Source organism: Telmatherina bonti (assembly GCF_933228915.1).
Source record: "Telmatherina bonti genome assembly, chromosome: 1".
Classification (NCBI taxonomy): domain Eukaryota; kingdom Metazoa; phylum Chordata; class Actinopteri; order Atheriniformes; family Telmatherinidae; genus Telmatherina; species Telmatherina bonti.
The window spans coordinates 10,884,754-10,907,788 of NC_136619.1; the positions used below are offsets into that span (position 1 = coordinate 10,884,754).

At 42.0% G+C, this 23,035-nt stretch overlaps 1 protein-coding gene across 2 annotated transcripts in view; it reads right to left on the reverse strand.

Moving 5' to 3' along the window:
* Positions 1 to 23,035, reverse strand: part of phkb (phosphorylase kinase, beta) — a 152,450-nt gene that overhangs the window by 85,945 nt on the left and 43,470 nt on the right. For both annotated transcript variants that reach the window (XM_079239387.1, XM_079239388.1), the window contains exons 7-8: positions 20,143 to 20,258; positions 10,189 to 10,252 (exon numbers count right to left, since the gene is read on the reverse strand). In XM_079239387.1, coding sequence (XP_079095513.1) covers positions 10,189 to 10,252; positions 20,143 to 20,258 — 180 coding nt within the window. The remainder of the gene's footprint in view (positions 1 to 10,188; positions 10,253 to 20,142; positions 20,259 to 23,035) is intronic.

Consider the following 23,035-nt stretch of genomic DNA (forward strand, 5'->3'; position numbering starts at 1 on the left):
AACACACACAAACAGAAACAGCATCATGGTTACAGCAGAGCTGTTCATGCTGCACAGGTAAAGAGGTCATTTAAAGCTTCCTGCTTGCTCTGTGCACACCCACGGGCATTCGCACATGACAAGCCATCCGTCATTCATTAGAAAATGTAATGATTCAAACAACTTAGCTTTAAAGTCCCCAGCATCTCACCCCAACCTCCGCACATCAAAACACACTCTTTTAGTGGAAAGCCAGGCTGGTATTTTTGGCTCCGACACTTTTCTGAAGTACGGAGTGAGTTGATATTATTCCATCACCAGAAATGTGTCCGTATACAAAGATGAAGTGCAACAACCACCATTGAGTGTGTCCGTTCAGTGCACTTAAACATGTCCAGAAGGAGGGTGGGTTTGTGGTAGGTGGGAGGTGTTTATGCTTTTTTACTTCGAAGCACACATCAAACCTTGTCAGGTTGGAAAAAGTAGGTCCAGTTCACTTTGTCCATCCGTCAGCAGTGCTTATATAAAACTGAGTCATTCCAGCAACCTGCTAAGCAGTTTCTAATGCAAGCCTGATACATTATGTATGAATATTGCCAGAGTCTCTTTCTTTTTCTTCCAAAACAGGCCTGGGCTTTTAGTCAAATCAGCAAGCTTTCCTTCAGCCATTTGCATAGTGCAGTGGATTGCTGGCCAGCAGTGTGGGCAGCTGCGTGACATGCCGGTGAAACGGCCCATGCAGGGAAACCTCTTCTGGTGTTTCAGCAGATTATATAGGAGGAAACGTGTCAGTCAAAGTAGCACGGATTCATAGGAATGAAAGCTTTTTACTGGATCTGTTTTTTTTTTTTTTAAACTGATAATAACTTTGCAGTTAAAAGAAAAACATTTTATGTCTTTATGTTTATTTATCTATTTACCTCCTTTTATACGTATTATCGATTAAAAACGACCAGAGAAAGCATATTATTGTGCAGATCAGAGTGAGGTGTGTAACTAAAGGCCAGTTTACGGTCCGGTCACTGCACAACATGTCTGCTTTCTGTGAAGCCACTCGACAGATTTACGGAAACTGGATCTCGTTGCCAGATTCCATCAAACTATTTCTGGCTTCAGTTCAAACAGAAGAAACATCTTTGGTCTTTGATGAAGCCATGACTAATAATCCCTACAAGTCAATTAAATCAAATCAAATCAAACTTTATTTGTATAGCACTTTTCGTGCTTAAAAACAATACAAAGTGCTTTACATTATAAAACAATTTACATCAAAATAGATAAAACACTAACACACATACACATCCCCTTTCACCCACCCACAACCACCCTCACCCATGCCCTATTTGCCCTGTAACAGTTAAAAGAAGATGAATGAATGGCCAGGTGCATTTGCACCAGATGTCCACCAGATAAGGAAATGGTATTCTCAGGGAGCCTCTACACAAAGGGCTACCCCCAACCAAGACCACCCAGGCCATCACCATGGGGGCCACCCGGGTCCGGGCAGACAGGACCCACGCCACAACCGTAAAGCTGCAGCGCTGGATCCCGACCCACCAGACAGGGACAGCCCCCACAGCAACACCCATGCAGTCAGAGCAGGGGCAGCCCTCGGCGAAGAGGACCCCGATGAGGAGAGAGCTGGAGTGATAACTAAACAAAAATAAAATCCATTAAAATAAAATAATAAAATCTATACTATGTAAATCAATATATAAAATATATAAATAAATAAATAAAATTAACTAAAAAGAAAGATAAATATGGGTTAATATAAGAATGTTAAAACTTAGTTATAAGCTAAACTAAAAAGGTAGGTCTTGAGCTTTTTTTTAAAAACATCAACAGTCTCTGCAGCCCTGAGGCCCTCAGGCAGGCTGTTCCATAGGCGAGGCCCGTAATACTGAAATGTGGCCTCGCCATATGTTTTGGTACGAACTTTAGGAAGAACTAAAAGGCCGGTACCTGAGGACCTCAGGGTCCGCGAGGGTTCATACCTTAAAAACAGATCAGATAAATAAGAAGGCCCAAGACCATTAAGACATTTATAAACCACTAAAAGAACTTTAAAATCAATCCTGAATTGCACGGGGAGCCAATGCAGCGACTTTAAAACTGGTGTAATGTGTTCCCGCCCCCTGGTCCTTGTCAGAACTCGTGCCGCCGAGTTCTGCAGTAGTTGTAAACTAGAAATACTCTTTTTGGGAAGACCAGAGAGCAGGGCATTACAGTAGTCTAGTCTACTAGAAATAAAAGCATGCATTAGTACCTCCGTGCTGGCAAGAGAGAGAAATGGGCGGACTCTGGCGATGTTTTTGAGATGATAAAATCCTGTCTTTGTAACATTTCTGATATGTTGAATAAAATTCAGCTCAGAGTCAAAAATAACACCCAGATTTCGTACACACTGGGAGGATTTAAAACTCTGCAGTTTGCATGAAATGATCTCTCTCTTGTCTTCAGGACCGATGATTAAAACTTCAGTCTTGTCCTGGTTGAGCTGTAAGAAGTTCTCTGCCATCCATGACTTTATATCTAAAATACAGTTTAAAAGGGTGTTGACTGGCTCCAGGTCATCAGGAGACACGGCGATGTAAAGCTGTGTATCATCAGCATAGCTGTGGAAATCAATGCCGTGTCTCCTGATGATGTCCCCAAGTGGCAACATATACAGGTTAAAAAGTAATGGGCCTAAAATTGATCCTTGGGTAACCCCACATTTTATTTTATGGGTCTTTGAGGAGCATGTATCCATACTTATAAAAAACTGTCGATCTGTGAGATAGGAGTAAAACCATTTTAAAACAGTACCTGAGAAGCCCACCAGACATCTGAGTCTGTTTAATAAAATCTGGTGGTCTACTGTATCGAAAGCGGCACTGAGATCCAGCAGCACCAGGACAGAAAGTTTTTGTGCATCCAGATTGCCTCTTAGATCGTTCACAATCTTTAAAAGGGCCGTCTCAGTACTGTGGTTTGTCCTAAAACCAGACTGACATTTTTCTAAGATATTATTCCTGTTTAAAAACTCATTTAGCTGAATAAAAACAACTTTTTCTATCATTTTACTAAGAAACGGCAAGTTGGATACAGGTCTGTAGTTATCAAGAATGTTGGGATCCAGATTACTCTTCTTCAGAAGGGGCTTCACCACCGCTGTTTTAAAGGCAGTGGGGAAGACACCCGTCTGAAGAGAGGAATTTATGATAAGTAAAAACTCAGACTCAAAGAAGCCATAAAATTTCTTGAACAGTGATGTGGGAATAGGGTCTAAAAGGCAGGTTGTTGGGTTCAGCTGGGAGAAAACTCGACCAAGCATCTTTGTATCAACCAGGACAAAACTCTCCAGCTTCTCCTCGGGTAAAAACAATGCTTCAGATCTGTTAAAATCAACACTGCATTTAGATAAAAGACCGGATCTGATAGCATTGATCTTACCTCTGAAGTGGTCTGCAAAGTCCTCACATGCTGTTTGTGATGGTTGCATGGAGGACTTATTAAAACCAGTGTTTATTAAAATATCAATGGTTTTAAAAAGGAACTTTGGATTACTTTTGTTGACAGTTATGAGTTTTGAGAAGTGATCAGTTCTTGCCTGTTTTATTGTGTTATTATAGATTCTTAGGTGATCACGCAGGATTTCATAGTGCACTACAAGTTTAGTTTTTCTCCATCGTCTTTCTGCTCTCCTGCAGTTTTGTTTCAGCTTTTTTATTTCTTCAGTTCTCCACGGTGGCTTCAGTTTGGTTTTAACGGTTTTTAATACAAGTGGAGCTGCTGTATCAATTGCTGATTTTAATCTATTATTAAACTGATCAACAACTGAATCGCAGGAAGCAGGTAAGATCTCAGAAGGTGTTTGGTATAAAATTTCAATAAAATTCTCAGCCACTTCAGAAGTAATACATCGTTTCCTAACGGTTCTCACTGGGGCCCCCTGCTGGTTAAAACTGGTGACGTTAAAAAACACACAGTAGTGGTCTGATATGGCTAAATCCACGATAGAAGACACACTAACTGACAAGCCATAACTAATAATTAAATCTAATGTATGTCCTCGGTTGTGAGTCGGCTGTTTAGTATGTTGTGTAAAGTTAAAACAATCTAATAGACTTAAAAACCCTTTTGTCATTGAATCAGAGGGATTGTCCATGTGTATGTTAAAATCACCAGATATGATGATAAGATTGTGGGCGGCATGTATTGCTGATAAAAGTTTGGAAAATTCACTGATAAAAGCAGCATCATGTTTGGGTGGTCTGTAAACAGTGATGCAGAGGATTGGGGGACTGTTAAAAACAAAAGCATGATGCTCAAAGGTGGTGTACTGATCTAAAAGTATTTGTCTATTATTTAGGAGACTATTTGTTATTGATGCAGTACCACCACCTTTCTTGTTGCTTCTAAAGGAGAATAAAAAATTAAAATTTGGTGGTGAGGCCTCAGTGAGAATAACTGGTGCATCTGTACCCAGCCATGTTTCAGTTAAAAATAAGCAATCAACCTTATTATCTAATATCAGGTCATTGATAATAAAAGACTTGTTAAAAAGGGAACGTACATTTAAAAGTGCCATGTTTACAGTGACAGGTGACTTATGGACTGTAGGGTTGAATTGTTGATGCTTTGGAGGAGTTCTGAGATTATTAAGGTTAGCAGAGGAACTATGATGGAATCTGGTTTTATATCTTTGAGTAATGATTACAGGGATTGGATGATTAAGAATAAGAACAGAAGATCCAAGTCCAGTATTATATGTGCCAGAGGTGGAACTAAAAACATAGGAACAGGGACCTGGGGGACATCAATCGGTGGGGGACGGGTTAGTTGGTGCAGGTGTGGGAAGATGAGCGGAACGTGCATGCTGTAATCCATAGGCCAGGTTGGCGGACAAAACGCGGGTGCCAGCTCGGTTCAGGTGGAGGCCATCTGCACCAAAAAGATGTTGCCTTTCCCAGAAAACGTCAAAGTTGTCTATAAAGTTGACGTTGTGGGTGCTGCAGGCAGAGGAGAGCCAGGTGTTCAGGCTGAGCAACCTGCTGAAGCGGTCCACTCCTCTGCCGCAGGTGGGGGTGGGGCCGGAGATGAAAACGTTACACTGGAGTGATGGCAGTTTATTAAAAAGCTCCATGAAATCACGCTTTAAAAGCTCAGATTGCTGCCTGGAGGTGTCGTTGGTGCCCACGTGGATGATGACACGTTTTACCTGAGGGTTGGAATCCAGCACGTCTGGGAGTTTCTCCGCCACGTCTGACACGGTGGCGCCGGGAAACACCAGGGTGAGAGCTCCCCTCAGACGGACGTTCCGGATGATGGAGTCTCCGATGACGAGCGTGGTGGCTTGTTGTCGGATGGTTGTCGCTGCAGGTTCAGTCCCCCCGTCACGTTCCCGTGGCTCAGGACGCCCGGAGTGCCATCTAACCGCGTCTCTTAGGAGCCGCCTTCGGTGGGTTGAGGGGCGGGAGGACGGCGGAGGGCGACCCGGCATCGGACCCCCGTTCGTGGGGACAGCGGCAAGCGGGGGAAAGGCGGCAGTGACCGACGCAACGTCGGTCTGGGGAAAAGTTGGGGAAATCCCCTGATCCGACGGGTGGACCTGCGTGTCCACATTCCCTTCAAGAACCGAGAATTTGTTGTTTAGGAGAATGGCGGAGGACGATGACACCAGGTATGGAGCCCCACCGGGATTCCTTCTGCGTTTGCGGACCACAACCTCAGACCAGGGGGTTGCCTTGCTCGGAGTAGAGCAGGAGGGCCGGTGACAGATGGAGGAAGAAGGGTCCCAAATCACTGTGTCCCTCAGTGCGGCAGTGGTATTTTGAGGTTGCTCACCGGTCTGTGTGGTCTCCAGCCAGCTGGACAGCGTCGGAAGCCGCGACTTAAAGGAGGCCAGCAATGAGTCCTTCCTCCGCAGCTCATCGGAGAGCCGACCAACATCCTCCAAAAGATCGGCTATCTTTTTCTGAGCTTTTCTGAGCTGCTTCTCGATTTCCACAGGTAAGGGAGTGCCAGTTTTTATGAATTCCACATTTGTGGAAGAGAGATTTCTCATCACCGGAGACGCTTGCTTTTGGCGTTCTGCCATGGCGGCAGAACGCCAAAATTAACCCTTTCTTCCATTGTGATCCTGTAGTAGACACCTATTTACAAGCTTTTTTCTTGCATATTCATGAATGAGGATGGTAATTTTTGTCAATAAAGGACTTCAGTGGATGTTAGTGAGTCATCCGATATGTTTCAACTCCCTGGAGAATAAATAAATATATGATATAATTGAACATAAATAGGAAGAGAAAATGATACAGCTATACAGTGTAAAAGATTTACATAATGTAATTGTGATTATATTATTTTATAAGTATTTTATAGAATACATTAAAATAAATAATAAATCATGATAAATTCTAAATATCACTAATAAACAAATAAAGTATCATTGAATGTAGCTGTAGAGGTAAAAGACTGTATTTAAAAAATGTTGCATTTTTTTATTAATTCATGCGTGAAAGGGTTAAAAACAAAACAATCTGATGATCTACAATCTTCTACTGCATAAAAATCGTTGTCTTCTTTATCTTGTGTACTTTTCTCTCTCCACACACGATCACCTCTTCCTCTGACTTTGACTTCTTGTTTCATAACAGACAATAGAAGTCAGAGGTTTTTATGGCAGGATTTGTTTGATTCTCTGGCTAACAAGATTTTTATTCCCTCTGGATCCTGAATTTTATTTAACAGGAAATTTTATGAACATTGATAAACCTGCAGACAAATAAAAAAAAGAATATCTTGAGATACCCCAGTAGTGGTTAGGAAATGTATTGCTGTTACATGGATGTCCAATCTCCCCCCCCCCCCCCGCCATGCCTTTGATCATATGTTCTACAGAAATAAATAGTTGTGTACTTTTTGAATAAATAACATATTATCTAAGAATTTCATAAAGTCTTTGTTTAAACTTGGGAACATTACTTCAGCTTTGTATGTGATAAGGGGTAGCATATGTTTTTTTTTATTTTTTTTTTTTATGTGTGTGTGTGTGTGTAGATGGGGGGAGGGGGTGGGGGGGGGGGGGGGGGGTTTGCTTAGTAAAATGTATTAGTTACATTCGTTCTTGAAGAGTTTCTAAACCACTTAAAATTTCTTTTTAATTTCATTTTGCTTGTATAGAAAAACTGACAGATCATTGTTTACTGGTACTAAAAGTAAATAAATAAATCTTTGTTTGGCTGAAATGACCTCTGTGTGAATGGCTTCATTTGCAGCGGCCAGTTTGAAGGGGAGCGTTAGGCAACGCGGGGTTCAGTGTCGTGTCTAAGACCCTTCAGCGCGTAGTCAGGAGAATTAACCCACTGACTTTACAGTTGACAGAACTGCTCTCTGTCCGACGCTGTGGTATCACTGAGGTGAGGCGGTACGCTGACTTATTTCAAATTTGATCCTCCAGACCAACTTCAGAGTGCATTATGGCAACGACCAAACAGATTCCTGCTTTATCATGTTGTATATCACACAGTTGTTGATGCTCATCAGGCTGGAAAACTCTTTAAAAACAGCTGCAGTGTCTGGACTCCACCATCAGTCAGTCTGACAGACTCAGTGGAGATGCAGGAAAATCAAGGCCATTTTTATCCTCCATATAAACCAAGATAAAAAAAAATAAATAACTGAGTAATGTCTGTAAGGTTTATGAAATCAAACAAATGTCTCTGTAGCATAAGTTAATAACAGAAGTGTTTATCTGGACAACACCAGGCAGTAACAGCAAAGGTCTGCATGGAGAAATCCACTTTTCAGCTGCTCTTCCAGAACTTGTTTTAAACCACAAGACCGAAGCGCCCTTTATTTATTCCAACGAGCGGCGATACGATGGGAGTGACAGAGGACACTGTGTGCAAACATGAGAAATATATCTGCTTTGAGCTTGTTTTGGAGCATCTCTGCAAGGATAACAACTAATTCATGATACCAGTAAACTCTGAAAGGAAATGTCCGACCATCTTTGCAGGAACTGATTCTCAAGAGACAAAAACAACAAACAAAGAGAGAAAATCCAAAAGTCCAAAAAGCAAAAAGGGATTCAGAAGACTAAGAATCATGTTTCAGGAAAAAATTCTGATTGTCGTCCAACATCAGGTTCATTTCTAAAGGGTTCAGAAGTGTCCAGGTTTCCTGTGTGCAGTGGATTAAGATCAGGTTTTACAGTGTACATAATCACTACTGATATGCAACATTAAAAACTAACACCAACTCCGGTAGAGCTGCTCTGGCAAGGTGACATTCCTAATGACACGACTGTCCGCGTCTTCACCGCTCTGTGAATGTAATGTCCAGCTTAAACTTTCCCGGATCAACCTCGCGGAGATTGGTTTGATCCGACTTGCTGGGTTTGTGGCATGGAGGAAAATCTGCCATCTCTGCGTGCGAGGCAGAGAAACCAAGACATCCTGAAACTGAACTCTGTGTCCATTTGTCCAGTAGTAGTGCCGAACGCGACACACACACGCCGGTGATGAGTGTGATAGCAGAGTCAGAGTGGAGCAAATGTTCTCCTTTAAGAAGCGGGGGAGTTGCATTCGGTGTTGGAAGAATGAGACTCAGCTGGGACATCAAGATTGATAGAGATCATTAATAAGCAACTGGAAGGCTGGTGCACTTCCATTCCCACACAGGGACAAGACACACACACACACACACACACACACACAGAGCTACAGGAGCTTCACACAGCACGGATCATAAAGCAGCCACTTCTATAAACTCGTTCAACAAGCCAAGCTTGAAGACAAAATCCATTTTCTGGCATCGTCCAATCCTTCAAGTTGGAGGAGTTTAAGAAAAAAAGAAAGAAAATGTAACAACTTACAGTAACACCTAACAGACGCATGTAGTGATAACACACATAGTCCCAGTTTAAATGCATCAAATGGCTTGATGAGGCAACATTAAAGTGGAGAAAAGAAACAGAAAGGATAACAAGAGCGGGGGCTTGCTAAGTGCAGGGCTTCATTTTCCAATCCATTAGCAGCAGTAATGAATGTCCCTGGTTTTTCCTGTCTTACAGAGGAGCAGAAAAAATAAAAAAGGGAGAACGTATCCACTAATGGATTCAGTTAAGAAAAGAAAGATAAAAAAAAACAAAACAAAACAGCAGGTTGGGAGATACTCTGTAAAACCGGGATTAACCGTGGTCATCGATCCAAGTCTGCGGAAGTACAAACAGTTTGCTGAGACAAACACCAGCATGCTGGTGGTCAAACGTCCGCTTGGACCAGCAGTTCGCCCTGACGAAGCAGCGCTCATGACAGCGATGTCTCCTCAGCACCAGCACATGTAGCCTGCATCAAAGTTCAGCTTGTTTTCTATTTATTTGTTTAGTTTCTATTCAAGGTGGAAGCAGTGCAGAAAGGAAGCTGGAAAACGACCAATGCAGCCTTCAGTCTTGTGTCATGTGACATTTGCTACGTTTACATGGGAGTTTTAATTCCTGTTTAATTCTGAATAAAAGTTCATTCTGCTTTAAACTGATGAAAAATGACCATGTAAACACTTAATTCCTGATGCAAATTTCTATTCGGAATTTAACTTAATTCTGATGTAAGTGTCTGGTTTATTCACATTTTAATTCCGAACTATTTAATTCCTCTGTCATGTAAACCTTCATTCCGCTCTAAGTTAATTCCAGTCGTTCTGAGCATGCTCGTTACCTTGTCCTGTCACGATGACGCGCGTTGTTTTGCTTTCCGTGTTCGGTGGTCTATCTTTCTTCTCCTTCTCAGTTGCTGCTAAAAGTGAAGTAGTATGCTCGTGTTGAGCTGCTACTTCACATTTATTATAAAAACAGCGGTGAAACTGGAACTTATTATGCAGTTTTTACAAGTTAGGACTGAAAAGACGAGAAGCAGGAAGCAAACTGTGTTTATTTCCGGTTTATGTCATATGTCATACGTGCACCCTCTGTCCAATCAGAACCCTTCCCAACCCGCCGCTCTAAAGAGGAATTAAGTGAGGACGTGTTTCATGTAAACCTTCATTTGGAATTATTATCTTCATGTGAACTGGTAGGAAAATACGTTAATTCTGAATTATTTAATTCCAAATTAAAAAACATCATGTAACCGTAGCAACATTTAAACAACTTAAAACAAAGCAGTGTGAAGGAATTTGCATGACAAGGAGCTGCAACAAGGAAAGAGGGAATTCAAATACCTGGTTTCCAAACAGGTTGAATCCGTTGATGGCCTCCAGAGCAGCTTTAGCAAGGCCCACAGAGCTGCAAATGTAAAACACACTCAGCATTACACAGCGCACATAGAAAGTGATTAAATGTTGACACAAGAATGTCATGCATTCAGTAGGCTTGAAAACAAATGCGGTGCTGTTGGAGAAGAAGTGCGTTTCAGTCATAGAAGTCCTCCAGCTTCTTCCAACAAAAAGAATTTCAATGTTAAACTGATATTTGTTGGAATTCAGTGAAGTAAAATGTCCCAGTACTGCGGTCTACTGCAGATAATGGAAGTCAAAAGGAAGAAGGAAAGAAAGAAAAAAAAAAGATCCCATATTGGACTAAATTTCACAGTGGCTGGCTACTGTGATTGCAATGCAGATATAAAGTGAATCAATTTCACTGTCATGTTTCTGTTTCTATCCGGCCAAGAAAATGAGACGGAAAATTAGCAGGAGACTCTGAGATGACTGGCAGTTTATCTGCTGACGTACCCAAAAACCTTTTCAATACCATTAGTGAAGCCTGGATCAATGCTTACACAGACAAATCAGCTTGTAAAAGAGTTGGGTGGAAAACCTCAAACACACACACCAACAGTAATAAATATTACCGCCATATTTATTGATTTAGATCTGAAACAGAGAGCTGAAGGCAATAAGCACCAAAGCCCGATGATAACGCCACAGTTTTGATTCAAAAGGTGGAGAAAAAGATGAGTATGAAAGGTTGGGAGCATCTCTAGCCAATGGGAAAGCATGTGGGTGGAGGCGAGCAAACACCTACTATATAGTGGAAATAAACTACATATATTTAAAAAACGTTGCAGCATCCTCTGGGCCGGCGGTAATTTAGGAATGACTGAGCCAAAGGAGAAAAACACGCCTGAAGTTGTGTCTCTACATGATTGCATGCAGTTTGGCTTGGTGAGTTCCAGTTGTCTCAGAATTCCCCGTGGTCCAGAGAAGGTGACGTTATTACCGACGTTTTATCTTCCAGATGCACCAACTCAGAAAAAAACCCATCTAAACAGCCACAATGCGAGCATCTAAAAATGCTGCACAACAGAAGAAAATCACAACTTGCCTAAAAATTTAGCCGATTGTGATCAACAAACAACACAGATGCCCTTTTTTTTCTTTTTTTTTTTTTTACAAATAAGCCTTCTGCAGCAATGTAATTATTGACAACAACTCACCCTTTGTTTACGTTAAGAAAATAATGGACAACAAATATATTTAATAAAAACGACGATGGTACTGATAGGCGGCCATCTTTAAATTTGCAATCTCGGGGTTCTTTGTAAATTATGAGCTTGCAGCTCAATATTCTGAGATTGCTTCATCTTTTCCAGTAAAACGATCCAGAAACTCTGAATTCTGAAGTCAACTGGAACGCACCATTATTCCAGTTCTTCTTCTTGATGGTCGGGAAAAACAACTTTTCCAAGAACCACAGTTGTCAAAGCATTTCCGTAATTCCTTCTGCTACATTTTCCTGATCCCATGCACACTTCCTGCAATGCTGCCTCGCCCCATGATCTATGGGTTTATCAGAACTTCACCAGTGAAAAACACCCGATTCCATGAAAACCACGTTTGGAGCGTAAAACAAGAAATCAGCTGGAAAATGACTAAATACTACCAACACCGTTTGGCGCTGAAAGACTACTAATAGATTCTCAAACCATTTCTGTACCAAATATATAAATGCTTTATGTGGAACTACTTAAAGCTTTTAATAAGACTTGGACACAGTATAAACCATTTGCCAATGGAGAAGCAGCCGTGCTTTTAGCCAGTCATTAAGTTACTGTCAGTCAAACCAGCAGGGGAGCGCGCATTTAGAATAATAATACGCTGTTTCTGTGTGGATCGCTGCAGAAGATTCACACCCATGATGTGATCTGAGCTTCTGCAGAATGAAACAGTCTCAAAACATTCAACATCAGTGTCTTTAAAGTGGTATTTACATTCGACTGGTTAAAACTTGGAATACTTGAAGGAACCTTGATGCTCATGAGATTAGATAAGCTTCTTTAAGTAAAACCCCTTTCCTATCTATCCATTTCACTGCATGTAAAGACTAACATGAGGCAGAGGCAAATAAGGAGAGTTATTTGATTTGATATGGACGTATGAATCCTGTACCAAAATCACATCCTTTCCAGTTCATTTCCACTGCGCCTTTTTCAGCCCGCCGGCACTGGAGGAGTAGCAATGACTCCTCAATTTGATCATTTATACAGATCTTGTTTACACAGGACCACTCTGAATAAGCCACTGCCGCAGTTTGCTATTTGCATACAGCATGTCAATTGGTATTACGCAACTTTGTGTATAAACTAGCTCACTAATTGAGGAAATCCAAAGTATGGCCACAAGGGGAGAAAGTACAAGCAGCACAAGACACAGTTCCTCTTTACCACATTGAATTTGTTATCTTTACTCCAGGATATCTTGGCGAACTGCTGCCAATAGCCTTAGATTGTTGGAGAAAGAAAGAAAAAAAAAAAAAACATGCTTCCCAGAGATAAGCCGTGGCAGAAATTGGGGATCTTTATCAAGACACTGAGGGAAGAGAGGGAGGCCAGTTCGACCTTGGATGATGAATCAGTTAGGAAGAAGTAACAAAAGCTCACGCACTGGCTCAGAACAGCACTGCTGCTTCAACATGTGGTTCAAATCCTTATCTTCATTAAAGCTCACCATTTTGATTGTTGAGCCATTGCATTTTTTCCCCGCAGAGGAGGTTATTTGTTCACTGATGGAGGTCATGTGGTTGCAAAGCTGTGTTGTCAAGATGTTTCCATTAGGAAATAAGCTTTAAAGCTAAGAGAGGAATAAAGTAAACAAAGACTCAGGTAGTTCAAACTTTCTGCAATTCTTGCAACTCATTTCTGCAGAGATGTTTTTACATTTTCCACCTTTTTGTTTTGGAGGTCAAGAACAAATATTTAAGTTCAGTTTGGCAAAAACTTTAAAGTATGAGGTTGAAACTATAAAAATACATGAATAAAATGGTAGAAATGTGTTTAAAATGAAAATATTTAATTATATCATTTTTATTAACCTTTAATAGCGTCTTTATATTGTAACATACATAACATATTGTTATTACCTCCCTCACTCAAGTGCTGATCTGTCATTCTGTCTGTCTGTCTTTCAGCAGCAAAACACAAACAGTAATGGACAGATTTTAATTACATTTTCAGAAAACCTGTGAAATGGAAGAAGAAATAAATTATTAGATATTGTTAGAGATCCGGATCAACGCCTGTCCAGGGTGTACCTGCCTCTCACCTAATGACTGTTTGAAAAGGCTGCAGCTTCCCCGTGACCCTGAACTGGACTAAGCAGTTAAGATAATGGATGGAGTATGAACTGGTAGTATGGTACACAGCTTCAAAAACACGCTCAGGTCTCATTTATGCTTAAAAAAGCATTTAAATGAAGACTTATGAGTAGCCCAGGGATCCCTGGTACTGATCCTTAAAGCTGGGGAAGGTAATCTTGCTCAGAGACATTTTTTTTTTACTCTGGGTGAAGTGGTTCCTGGTCTTGTTAGTAGTCTGTACATTTAGTAATCATGAACAATAAGAAATATAGTTAGACCCCTCAGTTTACTGTAAATCTGTAAAAACTTTGACCAATCCAAACGTTCGGGCCGAATTGAAGTTGTTCATTTCTTATATTTTCTAAGCTTCTCCTCCTGGCTCCCCTCCTCCCCCTCCAGCAGAGCATACCTGATAGCCGCACCCTGCATATAAAAAGCATGTTAGAATGAAAATACAAAGTAGTGAAGAAGAAACTCAGAAGGTCTTGCTAGCTCTCCAACATTACCTATCCCAGCTTTAAGGGCCAATGTCTCCTTGCTGGTCAGGTGTGTTGCAGCAGGGAAGCTTCTATAGCCTGCAGGACACCAGAGTTTGAGGACCAGTACTGAAGATCTCGGGTCAAGTCTCACATTTCATGCATATTTTGGTATATTTTGCGGAGACTATAAAGATGTGTACACCCAACGGAGCAAGTGAAGCAGTACCACTGTAAATTGTGGGGGCACCTCACATGCCAGCAGCAAAAGCAACAAAGAAGAATCTGTATTGTTTTTAATTAAGGCTGCAACGATTTGTCGACAAAGACGACAATGTTGACGATGAAAATTCATTGATGCGAAATTTCATTGTCGTCGCGTTATAAATGCCTGTAACGGCTTTACGGTGTGTTCAGACCAAATGTTTTGAGAGTTTTAGATGCTCAAAACGCTGAACGCTCGACGCTGGCCACTAAACTGCCATTTTTGTGTCCGACGCCCAAAACGTTCCTGACGCTCCTGCCGCGTTTGCTGCTTGTCTGGAGCGAGCGGCAAACGCGGCGGAAAAGAGAGGATGGAGGCGGTGCTTTTCTTCCGGTCAGTTTGAATGATGGCGGATTCAGTAGAGATATGGCATGGTTTTATTTAATAAATAAAGCTAGAGGACGTTGTCGTAGGGCAGTCATAGTCAGTGTTAATGCAACAAGAGCCGCACTCAGCAGACAGCCCCCCCAAACAAAGCGTTGCTAGGCAACGTATTCTGCTGCTTTGCCAAATCAGTAACATTCAGCATTTTAGCAAGGAATGGTTATCCTAAATATTGCACGCAGTAATGGCATCTCAGCTCCGTGTCTGGGTTCACCACAGGAATCCTCCAGGACCTGCGAGCTGATCGCTCTGATTGGTTGACGCCCCGCGTTGAGTGGCCAAAGTTCAGCTTTGCCCACTTCTGGCTTTTGACGCGCGTTGTCGAGCTTTAAAAAACTTCTTAAATTTTCGGCGTGTTCCGCACGGAACGCCGACACTCAAAACGCGATGTTAGAAAGCTCGACGCCCCCTTGTAGCGCCTCCACATAGTCTTTACATGGAAACCTGCTGCTCTTGACGCTCAAAACGCGTTTGGTCTGAACACACCGTTTCTAATAAAACGCTGCACCAGGCAACTTAAGCCCATTTACCAACCACGGCTTTTCATTCAATTGAAGAACTCTGAACACCAAGTAAACGACGCAAAGGACCACAGGAAGTGCTGGGGGCAGTATTGTTATTTTGTGCAGCGTCTTTGTTTAAACAACAAAAAAGAAACTGATGGCGGTGCAACTTATTTCCAAAGTTTGGGGATATTTCACACTAAACAAAGTGTCAAACAAGTGAAATGTGTTGTCTGCCACATAGAGTTGGCGTACCACGGCAGCACGACAGTCATGCATGAGCATCTGAGACGAAGGCAACCCCAGAGTCATGGTTTCCAGCATTCCAGGATGGCAAAGTTAGCATTAGTGAGTAGGGATGTGCTGTTGTTACCTCTGCCAAAGAGGTTATGTTTTAATTGTGTTTATCTGTTGTGTTCAAGATAACTCAAAAGAAATTATGGATAAATTTTCATGAAATTTTCAGAAGTTGTTGGAAATGTGAAAAGGAAGAAGATGGTGATCCGGATCACCGTTTGGATTCAGAATTTTTTTTTTTTTTTAAGGATTCTGGCTCTTGTTTACCTACAAAACAGGCTTTTTCAAGATGTAAATAATCATTTCTATGCAATTCTACGAAAATTAAGATGTTAAAATATTTAATTTATTTCGTGTTCCTTTTGGATATGGTTGGATATGACGCTATAGCTCAGTTTAAATGTTTCAAAATAAATTAGTAGTAAGCTGTTAAGCTTAAATGTAATATTCAACTGGTTCTGGAGTTGTTCTTTTAACTCACTAAAGGACATTATGTTGTGACTGACTGGGAATCAGGGGGACATTCATATGATGCAAATGAAGAAAGTGGGGTAAAACTTGTAAAAAGAGCTGCTTCAACTGGAAGCACAGATGGTGGGCGTGACAGAAATAATCGCGATTTATCGAAAAAAACATCATTTAGTGATTAGTCGACTATTAAAATAATTGTTAGTTGTAGCTCTATTTTTAATGGACACACAAACCCCCACCATCTGTCGTGCAGCTTTTTGATGTTTCCTTCTGAGAAAGTGCATTATCATCCTCCATCATCATCATGTTTGTTATGTTGCTACTGAAACTGACAAAGTAAACAACAAACTCTTCACTGCTCTCGTGTGGATGCATCGTCCTGCAACCATGCCAGAGACAAGCATGCATGCAGACAGTGATGTCTGACAACATTTAAACGTCCCGACTTACCCACGTTAAATAAACACAAGTCTGTCCAAACAACCATGGTTCATTGCTTGGCAACCAAAGCCAAGCATAGTGAGAAAGTCATTAAGAAGTTTAAAAACAAATGAAATCAGGTATCATTGTTAGAGAAACACTGCTGAGCTCTCAGCATACAGCTCCTCTCACATGGTCAGACACAGAAGACGTGTGTGTGATAAGCTGAATCCATGTTTTAGCTGCTGTTGGAGAAGAATCTGATGTTTTTGGCCCAAAGCTGATGGAGAGCACACAGACCGACATCAGTATCTGTAATATGCAGATGGGTGTGACTGAGGTTATTTCAGAAGGACAATAGTAAACTTTATTCTGCACAGATTGCAACAGCATGAATTTACAATGTATGTCCTTGTTCTATTTTTTTTTTTTTTTTTTTTTACAATAATAAGTGGCATTATGAGGAGGAGAATCCGGCAACAGCACAGATCCCGTTTTTTTTTACATTTCTAAACAAAACTTTAATTATTATGCTCATTTTCTAGATGATAAGAAACTATAAATGTACAATCTGCCTTCAAATCTTTGTTGCTATTCCCTTTTTTTTGTTTTAGTGTGTTGCTGGTATCAATTTTCGACACACAGAAGCCAGTTGTTCAACACGCTGAAAAGTTTGTTTCTATAATTTATCTGTTCAGGAAATTAGGTTTATATGCAGCTATAGTTCTTTATTAGACCAATAAAAACCTAAATCATATCCTGGATAAAGAAAAAGGTAACATTTTTCATTTAAACACAGTTTTTATTACCATTATATAGGCCACGGTTAAGGTTTTACTCAATCAAAGGTGTGCAGCAGGTGCATCAGGAGTAAACAATAAGCTTTCAGACACAGAAGAGGATTCAGTTTCCTTTCAGCATTTTTACTTCCCATTTATCCAAACCTGCTGCATGCCGCTTGCTCAGTTTAAAATAGCAAACGCTTTCACTAAACTGGTGAACAAAGAAGACTCTAGCAGCTATTTCCCTGCAGAGTGCAAAGCCAAAGACGTAAATCTAGAAGGTGAGGGAGTATTGATCTGCCATTCTTCTGACAGATATGAAAATCACTGAAAGTTCATGGCGAAGCTTTACGTCTCTGCTGGATGTGTGACTGGAGCTTGTTGCACTGTGCTGTTTAAAAATAAATTCATTTTGCAATGGGAATATGTGAAACCAAGTTCATTCCCAGAAATGATTTTATGCTGCAGAATTTCCACATAATAAGGGAGAGACGGTGAACAAAGGATCATTAGGAAGAATAAACCAGTTCAAGGGATAATGACAAATTCTTCTCAGACTAAAATCCTTTTTTAAAACCAGATATGTGAAATAAAATACATCATTGCAAAGCAGATTTTATTCTTGAAAATCCTGTCGGTCATTATAAAAGCATGACATATGAAAAGGACTGTAAATGTACTTGTTTCACTTTCGTTTGAATAAGAATTGTGGGAAATATTCAGGCAGGGAAACAACGGTTAAATAAGTCGGTGCAAACTGCTGAGTTTCAGCTTCACAGTAATGGTCAGATAATACTCTGGATGTTGCAGAAATCTGTTTATGGGAACATTATTGAGATGGCAGGCGCCGCCTCTGTAAACAACGTAACGTTTAACACACAACATGTTTTCAAATTATGCTTCTCCACAATGAGACAGTATTTATGTTTTGAGCATAAATTCAAGAATAGGCCTCACTTCACTTGTGTAACTTTATTATAACATTTAAAAAACTAGTAAATTAATAAATAAAATTATTTAGACAATAAATAACTAAAACAAAATTCCCACTTTGGGAATGAGGTGGGAAAATTAAAGTTTAATTAAAGTTTAAACCTTTTCTTTGCTCACTGCCATGTTGATGTGTCTGTGGGAAACCAGTGGGAAACCAATGGGAAACCAGTGGGAAACCAATGGGAAACCAGTGGGAAACCAATGGGAAACCAATGGGGAAACCAATGGGAAACCAGTGGGAAACCAGTGTGAAACCAGTGGGAAACCAGTGGGAAACCAATGGGAAACCAACGGGAAACCAATGGGAAACCAACGGGAAACCAATGGGGAAACCAATGGGAAACCAGTGGGAAACCAGTGTGAAACCAGAGGGAAACCAGTGGGAAACCAATGGGAAACCAACGGGAAACCAATGGGAAACCAGTGGGAAACCAACGGGAAACCAATGGGAAACCAGTGGGAAACAAATAGGAAACCAATGGGAAACGAGTGGGAAACCAGTGGGAAACCAATGGGAAACCAGTGGAAAACCAGTGTGAAACCAGAGGGAAACCAGTGGGAAACCAATGGGAAACCAACGGGAAACCAATGGGGAAACCAGTGGGAAACCAGTGGGAAACCAGTGTGAAACCAGAGGGAAACCAGTGGGAAACCAATGGGAAACCAACGGGAAACCAATGGGAAACCAATGGGAAACCAGTGGGAAACCAACGGGAAACCAGTGGGAAACCAGTGGGAAACAAACAGGAAACCAATGGGAAACGAGTGGGAAACCAGTGGGAAACCAATGGGAAACCAGTGGAAAACCAGTGTGAAACCAGAGGGAAACCAGTGGGAAACCAATGGGAAACCAACGGGAAACCAATGGGAAACCAATGGGAAACCAGTGGGAAACAAACAGGAAACCAATGGGAAACCAACGGGAAACCAATGGGAAACCAATGGGAAACCAGTGGGAAACAAACAGGAAACCAGTGGGAAACCAATGGGAGTGCGCTGACGTCACTATGATCTAAAAAAGCCCAAAAGGTGCTGGCGGTGCAAACAAAAATCTTGATTTTCATAAAAATAAATCTTTATAAACAGCAAATTCAAATGATTTGATTAAATCGGTTCGTCGTCTAGCCTTAAAATGAAGATATTTATTGTTTTTAAAATAAGATGAAAACAGGTTGTCTTTTTCTTTTGTAGACTAAGTCGCAAGGTTTCTGTCAAAGTGGGTAAAGTCTTCTTCATTCATGCTTTATCTTTCACATACTGCTTTGGAAATGCCAGCATTCCCTCCAAGACGCTACTGCCAAACAAAGTGCCGTTGTGAGTGGTGGGTTCGATTTGGGACAGCGTCTGGCGTGTCACCATGACGACAAATCAGCACTTTGAAGTGAGCAGACCCTGAATTAGGACACAGCTTATGACTCCATGCCAGAACTTCTAAACTGTCCTCCAAATCTTTCTGCATGTATTTTATCTTTCTAACAATCCGTCAAGCTTCCGCCTGCAAGTCTGCGTCGCCGCTTCCACCACTCCCGTTCAACACGTCGCCATCTTCCTGAAGTCTCATCCTGCTTCGCATTTTCATTTTCCTGCTGATTGTTTGGAATGAGGATTGAAAAGTCCGATTAATTAAAATGCATCTAATTTAGCTCCACCTGACCTTTAAATAAAATCATCCAATAGCAACAGCATGCAAGTCCCAGACGACTCTCACGGTTCCGTCTCAACCGTCTGCAGTCTCTTCACGCTTCCTCCCCACTTTCACACACCGAAAGCATCATACTAACACTTTAAATGTCAACAAGAACATTTATCCATGTTTTATTCAACGCCTTTTGGAGATTGGCTCATATTCAAACCACCCAACTAATCCCAGTTGCAGACAATGTGACAACTGGTAATAAGATTTATAAATCAGGCAAAGCTTCTTTACAGGGAACACTCACGCTTTGACAGTTTCATTTATCTAAAACGCTCAATCCTTCAAATTTGTGTTTTTTCTCATCCTCCTACTGACCTAGAATGCAGCTCAGTGCTGCCGTTATTATACTTGCTGCCTCGCTCCCACATGCCGTAGTCAGGCACCCTGTAGGCTCTTTCCACGCAGAACACCAGGTTCTGGATGAAGGAAACCTGCGTGAAGAAAACAATCATCAGAACGCAGGAAGGTGCAGAAAACCAAGAACAAATGCAAATCAGAAATCTGAATCAGCCGCCGCTGCAGGTTGCAAACATGTTTTCCAAAAGGAAAACAGATTAATAACACATGATTAAAGCTGCAGACACACACACACACACACACACACACACACACACACACACACACACACATAAACATGCACAGACTATATTGATCTGAGGTGAAGGCTGTAACTCTTTCATTATGAAAGGTCACCATCGAGGACGAGGAGGCTGAGTTTTCATCAGGACTCAAGGTGAAACTCTCCCTGCAGCTGCAGACAGGCTTTAATTAAGTAGTAAATTATAGCAGTGTGTGATGCGGTGGTCCTGTGACCTGGCCACACAAAGACAAGAATGTGAATGGACACACAACGTCCACATGCTGCGACGCATCGAATATGAAAAGTCTATCGTTGCTCTGATGCCTCATCAGCACCGCGCGTCATCTTTGGAAAACAGACACTTTGTCTGAAGACGTTGTTTAAAATCACCAGAAGTAACGAGAAAGACAAAAATGTGTGACGACTTTAAGGCCTTGGATCATTAAAACGACCTGAAAAGCAGTTTGCATGAGTGACTGGAGATTTAATGTAAAATGACGAAGCGAGGGAAAGAAAGAAAAGAGCGATGCGAGGACGATAGCGCCTGTGTGGGACTTAAATAGGCCAGCTTGTGGAGGAGGCTGGAACAAATGCAGAGAGACAGATCAAGGCTGAGGAAGAGAGAGAAAGGTGTTTGGTGGGTGTTTGGGATTTTATGAGTTGGGTGATTAACGAGGGAAACTTTTCCGTATCTTAATGGTATCTTAATGAACGCTGCTGCCTCCAGGCTGCAACAAGTCTCTCTGTGTCCCCACAAAGGACTGTCAGGGACGACCGCTGCTGCCAGATCTGCTTTTCTTCTGCACATGTGCAAAGGCATACAAGCAATCCTGCTTTTCCTCATATGAAAACAGTTTCATGCATTTTTTAACAGCGCATGCACTGTAAAAAAAAACAAACAAAGAAAACACAGACGCATCCACGTTTGACACAAAAGCTAATGAGTCGCTCCATTTCTTGCAGCATGAGACTGAAAATGACATCTGGAGGGAGGTCGCTGGTGTATCTCAGAGGACTTGCAGCAGCCTTTCTATACCTCAACACTGCTTCTAGGGGGGAAAAAAAAAAAAAAAAAGAGAAAAAAGAAATACTGCAATGCAGCTCGACAGTCCAGCGACTGCCAACAACTCACTGATAGATACAGCACTGATGTGATTAGTCCGAATGAAACAGCGTTCGGTGAGGACAGCGGTCACTAAACGTCCTGCATGGTGGATTTTTCATGTTTGTTAAATCAAGGAGGGGGGGGGGGGGGGGTTAGGACTGTTTAACCATGCAAGTAAGCCGTCTGCACAGACAGGCCTGCCCTTGTAAAAATATAAAAAGTTAGATTGTTCATTTGTCCTGACAAGGCTTACAAATAGAGAAAAATGAGAGGTGACTGAGGTGGTGTGTGTGTGTGTGTGTGTGTGTGTGTGTGTGTGTGTGTAAACAAAGCGAAGGCAGTGTGCGCTAATTGCTTAGTAGTATAATATTTTACTGCGCCCTTACTTTATTCAGATAAGACCAATTTAGTAAACAAATGGGTTTGTGGACTGGGGGCAGACATGTCCCTGCTCGGCAGCGGTAAGTAAAGCTGCGAATGAGCCGGCTGTAAAAAGCTAAAAGAATTAATGATGCTCCAGCTGCTCCTGGAGGCCACACAGTAAAGAGCAAACCGTGTAAAGTCAACTGAGCGGCTCAGCAAAAATATAAATATGAGTCAAGCTATAAAAGTGAGATACTGTCCCCTGATCCTGCATTTGTGCCGGCTCCTGGATGGCTGCCGGGGGATTCAGCCGGCTTCTGAGCGCCTTTGGTCGGGGGGGGGGGACATGAGATGATTTTATGAAATGACTGAGGGTTCAAATATTTGAGTTAGAACAGTGTTGAGCCTTACAGTTGTACCAACGGGGGATTTATAAAGATGTTTCACATCTTTCACATGGAAACGTGGCGTATCTAAGACTGAAACGTGAAGGCATGTGGGGGGAGGTGGCACTAAAATATGATTTTCATTCTGGCTCACAGATCAACAGCTTCGATTGGGGGAGGGGGGGGGCATCTCTGGGCCTCGAGGGCCGCAGCTCTGCAAGTATTCAGAGTTTCTCTGTTGCAATACACCTGACGCAAGTCAACGAATACGTAGCAGAGTTGGATGGAAAGCTCTGCGCTAGTCTGCTGATTTGTGTCAGATGTGTTGCAGCAGGGAAACTCTGAACACTTGCAGGGCTGCGGCGGTCGAGGAGCGGAGTTTCCCACCGTGGATCAGACCGAGCAACGGGACTCAGACCGAGCAACGTGGATCAGACTGAGCAACGTGGATCAGACTGAGCAACGTGGATCGGACCGAGCAACGGGACTCAGACTGAGCAACGTGGATCAGACCGAACAACGTGGATCAGACTGAGCGGTGTGGATCGGACCGAGCAACAGGACTCAGACCGAGCAACGTGGATCAGACCGAGCAACGGGACTCAGACCGAGCAACGTGGATCAGACCGAGCAACGTGGATCAGACCGAGCAACCGGACTCAGACCGAGCAGCGTGGATCAGACCGAGCAACGTGGATCAGACCGAGCAACGTGGATCAGACCGAACAACGTGGATCAGACTGAGCGGTGTGGATCGGACCGAGCAACGGGACT